This window comes from Mus pahari, chromosome 17 (genome assembly GCF_900095145.1).
Source record: "Mus pahari chromosome 17, PAHARI_EIJ_v1.1, whole genome shotgun sequence".
In the NCBI taxonomy this organism is placed as follows: domain Eukaryota; kingdom Metazoa; phylum Chordata; class Mammalia; order Rodentia; family Muridae; genus Mus; species Mus pahari.
Window position 1 is genome coordinate 45785342 of NC_034606.1, and position 9210 is coordinate 45794551.

Here is a 9210-nt window from a genome sequence, read left to right on the forward strand (position 1 = left end):
GAGTGCTGGGATTAAAGGCCTGCGCCACCAGGCCCGGCACCTCTGGAAGCTTCTTAACTGTGCAGTGAGCTCTATAGGTTCTGGGTATGCACACACTCGTGTGTATACCATGCACAGACCAGAAGAGCCCTGTGAAGATGTGCCCTTCCCCTTTAACAATGAGTAAGTGGCCCCAAGCCACACAGCAGAAAGGCTTCCTGCCTTGGGGTTATATATTCTCTTCCAAACAGCAGCCTTCACTCAAGGTGATCCACCCACTTTGCACTCAGACTACCTAGGGCAGGGTAGAGGTGCTCATCTGATGCATTTTTGAGGGAGCCAGGTATCATAATCTTTGGTCATGGAATTTGGTCATTCTCAACAGAACCCGCTCCCATCCCCCATCCTTGGTGGGGCTCCCAGTGATTCCTTACGCGTTAAAAGCTGGTAACTCTGAGTGTGGCCCTGTAAACCTTGACTTCTCGAGGGATAGCACAGAAAGGGATACCACAGTCAAAGGTGTTTGAGTACAGGCTATTTGATCAGACCCAGCCAGCGTGGCCCTCAGCAGTGGGAAAGGGAAGGGCTGCTCTTTGAACCCTGGCAAACCTACCTCCCACCCCATGTAGAATAACCAGACTGGTGGCTATTCTGGGAGGCAGCAGCTGGACCTGTTTGTCCAGGTTCTGCCTGTCTTAACCAGAAGGCTAAAGGTGTGGGGAGTTAGCCTGATAGCAAGTGAATTTAATGATGTCTCATAACTGCACAGGCGATCTTGTTATGACCTTAATCACAACCTTAACCAAACTCACAACAGCCCTGCAAGGCCGGCATGTGGGCTGAAAGTTGGGCCCCAGGCTCAGACAGGGGCAAAGCACCCCGGGCTCTTTTTTCTTCCTCCACCAAGAGAAGTAGCTTTCACCAGCATACATCTGAAGTCAGCTGTTGGTTTTCCCTTTGCAGAGAAATAGTGAAGATTGTGATCCTACAGGTACCTGCATCTATGCCTGCCCTCTGAGCCTTTAGTTCCATATCTCATGAGCTAGGGAAGCTTGTGGGGAGAACTGTGTTATCTGTCTCCACCCACAGGCTCCAGTGGCATCCTGGTTTTTGTGTTCCCTCAGGTGGCCTATGGTTATATGTAGCTTGTTATGTCCATGTTGCCTGTGGGTAACAACTCCTGATGGAGAAAAACCCTGAGTCTGGAGTCAGAACCCTGAGCTTCTTTTTTATTTATTTATTTATTTATTTATTTATTATATGTAAGTACACTGTATCTATCTTCAGACACTCCAGAAGGGGGGGTCAGATCTCGTTATGGATGGTTGTGAGCCACCATGTGGTTGCTGGGATTTGAACTCAGAACCTTCAGAAGAGCAGTCGGGTGCTCTTACCTGCTGAGCCATCTCACCAGCCCAACCCTGAGCTTCTTAGTCCCTGTTGTCCTAGGACCCCTCTGGATGCCTTGAACATTGGAACTGGGCTAATTGCTATCTGAGTCTCTCCCTGACTCTCAGAGATCTTGAGTTTGAAATATTTCTGAACGTAGGGGCCACATACAGTAGCGCCCTGCATGTGGACACGGTCAGGTGGCCTTGTGGGGGCTGGCACTCACATGCTTTGTACTCCCTGACCTTGCATGCTGTCTTAGAGAAAAGGCTGCCTTTGGAGTTGCACAAAGGCACTTGCTGTGTGCTGGAAAAGGCCTTGCCTCCTGGCCTGGTTTCCTTGATGTAGGAGCTCTCTCCCTTGGATAAATACTGTTCTCAGTCAGGGCTGGCTGCTCCTTCAGGATCTTTGGTAAGCAGAGGGAAAACAGAGCCACCAGGCTTGTGAGCAGTTGCTGAGGCCATAGCATCATTCTCTCTGCCCCTGAGGAAGAACTGCAACTAAACCACCTCACCAAAAACCTTACTTGGTATCTTTTCTCTCAGTTTCTTGTCATTAATGAAATAAAGAAGGGCACTGCAAAGCTGTAGCCATGCACAGCAGATATGCACATCTCCATTTGGACTTGGAGAACAGCCTGTCCTGAGTGCTTTGCTTTGCCAAGGGTGGAAATTCTGAAAGGAACCTGCCTATGCCTGCTATCAGAAGCCCACAGTCTGAGAGCCGACAGGGAGATGACAGACAGACATTACACTGGAGTGCCCTGAGCCTCTGTTGTTTGCTTGGAATACAGATGGGCAGGAAGCAGAGTATGGTTAACATTTCTGAGAGGAGGGACTGAGGAAATTCTTGGAGTTTTAAAAGCTGTATGGATACTTCATTAGGTTATGAAAGGTTGAGAAACAGAAGCTGAGCTGCCTGATATTACATACTCAAAGGAGACATTTATTTACTTGTTTTTAGCTAGAAATACTTGGTTTCATCCCTGGGGCAGTGGTGCTGGTGTGAGTGAGTAGACACCAAGGGTCCTGTCAAATTCCTTGAAGTACCACAACAAAGTGCTCCAGTGCCAGCTGTCACTAGTGCAACAGAGAGGTCCAGGATTAAGGTTATTGTAGGTCGTGCTGAATGACCCAAAACAAATGGCAGGGTGAGACTTGCCCCACTGATGGACCCTGCTGATGCCAGCACTCTTAAAAGTTTGAACCCTTTGAGGGTCATGGGACCAACTGGTTTATCAGCCTTATTTTAGGTTATGGAGGGAATCAGAGGGCAGAGGGGACAGAAGGGACCAGCCACAAAGCTTTTCCAGAAGTTACACAAGAAATGGGGTCCTGTGCTAGGGTGAGAGCATTCACAAGAACAGCAAGAGGTTAGTGACCCCGAGAGGGTTCACAGAGCACCGTGGAGTGAAGACTGGTGGGTTTGATCAGTGAGGAGGAAAAGCCAAGACTCTGGCTTTGTCTGTGACTGGAAGGATGCTGAATTCGGAAGTGCGTGTGGAGCAGGCCAGAGGATATGTCCCAGCAGCCAGCAGCTCTGCGTGTGTGAACATCTGTCAGAGTCTTCTGTAGCCTGGGTCATCTAAACATACGGAGGCTGCGGAGCAAGGCAGAGCCCTCCTCATCTCTGTCCTCTGATGGCAATTAAGAAAAGAAGCTGGAAAGCTAGAGGAGTCATTAAAGATGAATGGCAGATAGAAGGGCATCCTAGGGCTCCCTGACACCCTCCTACCACTCCCCCGCCCCTGCTGCCTGGGCAGGTTATCAAAGGAGATGATGAGCTATGGAAACACCCCATGAGGAGTCCTGCAGCATCAGAGCCTCCTTGCCAGTATGCCTGCGACAGCTTCTAAACAACTGCCAGCTCGAATTAACCTCTCTCTCCGGCCGAGTCTCGCCTCAGTAGGTAACCAGGTGAAGGATGCTGGCTGTGGAGCCAGCCAGAAGGGGCCATGATTTTCTCTCCTGGCCGCATCTGTTTCCCTGGATTCTGAGTCTGTTGTAAATATTTTATTTTATTTTTAAGTTACATTTATTTATTTGTCTATTTTGTCAACCTCAACCTCCATCGTCACCAGAAGCCTTGAAGTTAGACTTGGCATGGAGAATCACTGGCACATCCAGTGCTGCAGTGGAGGGGTAGGGAGTTGGTTTTCTGAGGCTTGATGCTGAGAATAAATGTCACACTGGGGCCCTCTGAGACCAGAGCGCAGGGTAATTATCACCCCTCCACAACTAGATTGCAAGAGTCAGTACACAATTGATTTTTTTCCCCGACTCCAGATATTTCATTGTTAAGTTGGTAGTGACACAGATGGCTGACTCTCGCCAGGGGGTCCAGCCTCTTGCACGCTGGTCCTCAGGACTTTCTGCCTTTCACATTCTCAGGTGGTGCCCAGCACAAGTCTTAATGTTCCTGCTTGCTTTTTAAGTTCTGAAAAAAAGTCAAAGTGGGGATCCCAGGCAGCCCTGGGTGACATGGAATGACTCTGAGGTGGACACTGGGGACAGCTTAGAAATGAGAGAGGGCAGTGACCTCAGACAGCACTGGCATGAGAAGGCGGTTAGTAATGGCAGGGATGTGGAGGTCAAACGTTCTCTCTGTCCACCTTTACCTGGGTTCCAGAGTTCAAACTCAGGTCATCAAGATCGTATCCACTCCCTGTAGGACCATGTGCCACCTCCTCTGCAAAGGCCACCCTACCCTTCCCACACACACCTACACTGGGCTGTGTCAGCCCCACTGGAGAACTTGGGCATCTGTTTGGTTTGATTGGTTGGCCTCATATGCAGAACTGACATATTCCATAGTTCACAGTACACTACTGTCATCAGTCCACCAGAGGCCCTCTCCCATTCCCCTTCCTCACTTCTTCCTCATTCCTTTCTCTTGGGCTGTGTAAGTCCTTGACATGTTTGTATCTAGAAAGATAGACAGTATCACAAGATGACTTTATATAAGTAGTATTAGGCTGTAGAGTTCAGTACAGCATTTTCAATATGTATGTTGAGTGCCTCTTGTAGTCTAGGCTAGGCTGTTATGGAACTTGCTTTGTAGCCAAGGATGACCTTGAACTCCTGATTCTCCTCTGTGTGCATCCTGAAGCTGGGATTACAGAGATGAGCCACCATTCTTTTGAGGAGGACTGTCTGGAGAGCTGGCTCAGCGGGTAAGAGCGCTTGCTGCTCTTGCAGGAGATTTGGGGTCTGTTCCCAGCATCTGTAACTCCAGTTCCAGGGGATCCCATGCTCTCTCTGGCTTCCTCCAGCTCTGGCATGGATGTGGTGCATATTTAGATCCACACAGATACAAATGAAATAAGTCTTAGAAAAGAGCTAAGATCTGAACATAGAACTCATTCATTGCTTCAGTCAGCTAAGGAGCACCTACCCTGTGCCTCTTTCCTTACCTTGTCTCCCGAGAAAGATATTGAAATTGATGCCAGTTCTTCGATTCCCAAGGGGAGCTGCAGAGAGTGTCTGATTCCCTCTTCCTTCATAGACCCATGCTGAGACCCAAGAGGTTGCCCAGTTACTTGGCCTGGTGTGGTTCTATTGTCTCATAACACACACTTTAGTGTAGACAGTTCTCACCTCACCTAGCTCATGTTTTACTATTCCTTAGAGCTCCACCATATCTGTAATTAATTCTTTTTTTCATTCTGCATTCTGTTTATATCTCTTCTTTCTGTTAGTCTCTCTAGATATTTGTCTGATTTTAGTCCTTTCTAAGAATAGGGGTTTTTTGTTTTTTTTTTTTTTTTTTTTTTGATTCATTGTCTCTAAGACATCATGCATTGGTAAAATATGGTCCTGGGTCAGACGGCCCTGCTTCTTGCTTTGTCATGTGCCAGCTATGTGGCTTTAGGGACATTCTTAGCTCCTGCGCATTCACTTTCCTCAGCTGTGAGATGGGAGTAATAGTCCCTCCCAATGAGTGTGAAGAGTCAGATTAGAAAAGCTCCGGAAGAGCATGAGAACTTGGGGAGTATGTTAGTGCATGTTCACCCCCATCCTCAGCCTGCATTAGTCAGGGCTTTCCAGAGAATCAGGATCAGCAGTGTCTGTCTGTCTGTCTGTCTGTGTATGTAGTGGCTGTGCGGACAATGCCGATGATGATAATGCCACCTGATTTCTTGCCTCCACCTTCCAAGAGCTAGTACGGATATGAACCACCACACCTGGCTACCGAGATTGCTTTTAGACAAAGTCTAAAACCTCAGGGTTAGCAAGGAGGCTAGAGAGCTAGGGGAGAGTTGTAGTCCAGGTTCAGAGGCATGAGGCTTGCTGAATTTCTTCCTGTTCAGGAGAAGTCAGTCTTGTCTATGAAGGCCCCACACACAATAGAGTTTACTTATTTGAAGCCTAAAATGTACCTTTATGGAAACATCCAGAATGGCATTACACTAAATATCTGGACTCTGTGGCCCAGCCAAGTTAATATAGAATTAAGGCCCGCGGTGTTCCGTAGTGTCTCTGCTGGAGCTGAGCTTCTTGTCAGGAATTTTCGCATTGTGGGTTTCTCAAAGCAAGGAAGGCACATTCTCTCAGCTCAGCTGGGGTGCTCCTTGCCAGGAGCCCAGCCAGGTTCCCTGCTTAGTCCTCACCCTGTGCCTTCCCTAGGACATCCTAGTCACTGTAATGTTTGTTTTATTCTTCCCCTTTCCTGGCTGGAAGCAGAGCTGCCTATCTCTCCCTGCATATCACATCCCACTTGTGTAACTCTTAAGGCCTTTATCTCTTTCACCTTATGCCTTAGTTACTTTGTATAAGAGGCTTATCATCCTGGTGGCAATTGTAACTTATCTGCCTTTAGATCCTCATGTGCCTATGGGGGCCCAGTCATCATCCTGTGGACTTTAATGATTGGCAAAGGAAAAAGCTAGGGAGAGCAGTAAGTGATATTGTAGGAAGTAGAAGGATAGGGAGACCTCAAAGACTGGACTCATAGTGAGCTGTAGTGTGACAATGCTGGCATACGGTGACACTGTTGTAGGTAATAGAAGCCCAGCATTGTTCCAAGTGTCAATGTGTGTATTGAGTCATCAACACACTGAGGTAGATACCATTATTAGCTCCATTTTCCTGCCAGAGTCGACCCTGCTGAAGAGTCTGTATTTAAAACTACTGTTGACTGAGGACTTACTATGTACTAGGATGTGTGACATCTCACATGCCTTATCTCTAATTCTCATGGCAAATGTATAAAGTACAGGACACATCCACTCTGCAGATAAGGAACCAGGCTTACTGAGGTCTAGTGTCTTGCCCAGTGTCATATATAAGTAGAAATGGGTCTGCAGGTCTACAATGTTAGGAACCCACAAGAAAACCCTTAGGGCTGGGACAGGGGATAGTTTGTGTAGAAAAATGGAAGCAGCTCAAGTTAGAAAACTAGGTCTTCCCTGGGTCAAAAAGTATCTCTGCTTCTAAGGGGACCAATCAAGGCTGCTTTCCGTATGTGTGGGTTCCCGAGCACTGTTCTTAATTTGATGATGGGTTGAGGGGGTGCTGAACATCAGAGGTCAGGGGTACCTGGCCAGCTCTAGCTCTACCAGCGTCAGCACTGGAGATGTCCAGGACTTTGCACAGCAGCTGGGAGATAGTGTGTCCAGGCCTGCTCTTCATGCAGATCTGTGGCTGATGGGCCCCTTGCACCTCTCCATAGCATCTCTTCACATCTGCTCCTTGCAGACTCCCGGTCCTCTTCTGATGTGGGTTTTGAAGAATTCTGGAAATTTCCAGAGCAGGCTGGGGTTTATCCATAATGAAGTACCTGCAGCAGAACCTGCACCCTCATGCCCTTCACCTGAATTCAGTATGTTCTAAAGTGTGGGTAGAATTTTATAGAATCTAGGAGTGGTGGTATGTAGGGCTTTTGACTCCCGGCCATCACTTGCTCTGGGCAGGTGTGTCTCAGAACACTTATCAGTGACAGCACGTCTCAGCAGCACCTTCTCTGTCCAGGTCATTGCTGTGGTCATGGATCTTTTCACTGATGGGGATATATTCCAAGACATTGTGGATGCTGCCTGTAAACGTCGAGTTCCTGTATACATCATCCTGGATGAGGGTGGAGTGAAATACTTTTTGGAGATGTGTCAGGGCCTAGAGCTTGCAGACTTCCGCATTCGGGTGAGTTCACCACTGGGACAGGTTGTGGGCCCTCCTCCTGCCTCCTAAGCTCAGGGGCTCAGACTCAAGATCCCAATATTTTTCTTTCTATGTGAAGCCAAGACTCAGGAACTTGTAACTGCTTACTTGTGTATCCTAAACGTTGTCTTAGGGCTGCTGAGGCTGAAGGAGGGAGGCAGCAGTGACCCAGCCCTGGGGTGGTCAGTCTGTAGAGCCAGTGGCCTCACTGTCAGGTTCAACACAAGGCTGCAGGTCTTCGGTGGGGAACTTTAAGCAAGAACTCTCTTGTTCAAAGTAAAATAAAGCTAAAACAAGCAGAGAATTTTGGAAAGACTCAGGCAGCAGTAAGGGTCTGTGGACCTCTCTCAAAGCAAGGCCTTGGTTCAGAGCCTCGAGGTCTCCCAAAACAGGGCAATGTGTCTTTCTCCTCTTCTCAACAGAACATCCGTGTCCGCTCTGTGACAGGAATTGGGTTCTACATGCCCATGGGGAAGATCAAGGGGACTCTCTCATCAAAGTTCCTGATGGTTGATGGGGACAAAGTAGCTACCGGCTCTTACAGGTATGTTGGGACAGCTCAGGGGACGGCCCAGGGTACCTGTATGCATAGTAGTTGGTCAGGAGCGTGCTAGCCTGGAGCTTCTGTGGGTATGTGTTTTAAGAGGCACTGTCTGTGGCCTGATGGCAAACAGCCTCCTGCCCAGTTCCTTTCCTCAGACTTCCTGTTGACAAATTAGTTATTCCAGACAGAGGATCAACTCTTCCTATGTATTAAACAATGCCACCTTGTCACAGTTCTCTGGCAGCCTATTTTTGAGGGTGGTTTTGGGGTAGGATAAGCAGGAAGTAGAAAGGACAAGATCTGGGAAAGAAATGTAAGATGTTGTCTTAGTTATTTTTCTATTCTTGTGACCAAACACTATGACCAAGGCGACTTAAAAGAAAGCTTTAGATTGGGGGGGGGGGTCATGGATCCAGAGGATTAGAGTTCATGATCATAATAGCAGGGAGCATGGCAGTAGGCAAGCAGGCGTGGCACTGGAGCAGTAGCTGAGAGCTTACATCTTATCCACACGTTCATGGCAAAGAATTCTAATAGGGAATGACGTGGGTTTCTGAAACTTCAAAGCCCATCCACAGTGACACACCTCTGACAAGAAGGCCATGGTCCTCATCCTTTCCCCAAATTCTACCAGCTGGGGACCAAGCATTCAAACGGATGAGGCTCTGGGGACCATGTCCATTCCCACTGCTATAGATGTAGCACAGAGAGATGACTCCAGAGTTTGAATAGAAAGGCAAAGTACCGTGTGCACGAGAGCCTGTAACTGAGTCAGCTCTTTCCTCTGAAAAGTCAAAATCAAGGTGAGCTGAGGACATCGCAGCAATGAGTAAGTGACCCAGTCCTCTTCTGCGGTTGGAGTAAGAGTTTTGCAGACACGCACACTGTGGGAGGGTCAGCAGCAGGCTAGCAGCGGTGCAGTTTAGTTCCTGTGCATTGCGTGCATCCGCACCAGGTATTTAGCTGGCCATTTCATTTGAGCCTCAAAGTCTTGAGTTAAGAACTTGCTACCAAGCTGGGCGTGGTGGCACACGCCTTTAATCCCAGCACTCGGGAGGCAGAGCAGAGGCAGGCAGATTTCTGAGTTCAAGGACAGCCAGGGCTACACAGAGAAACCCTGTCTCGAAAAACCAAAAAAAAAAA

General features: G+C 48.2%; 1 protein-coding gene across 1 annotated transcript in view; it reads left to right on the forward strand.

Moving 5' to 3' along the window:
• Fam83f (family with sequence similarity 83 member F) overlaps positions 1-9210 on the forward strand; it is a 29631-nt gene that overhangs the window by 11299 nt on the left and 9122 nt on the right. The window contains exons 2-3 of the mRNA XM_021217422.2: positions 7338-7505; positions 7946-8067. Coding sequence (XP_021073081.1) covers positions 7338-7505; positions 7946-8067 — 290 coding nt within the window. The remainder of the gene's footprint in view (positions 1-7337; positions 7506-7945; positions 8068-9210) is intronic.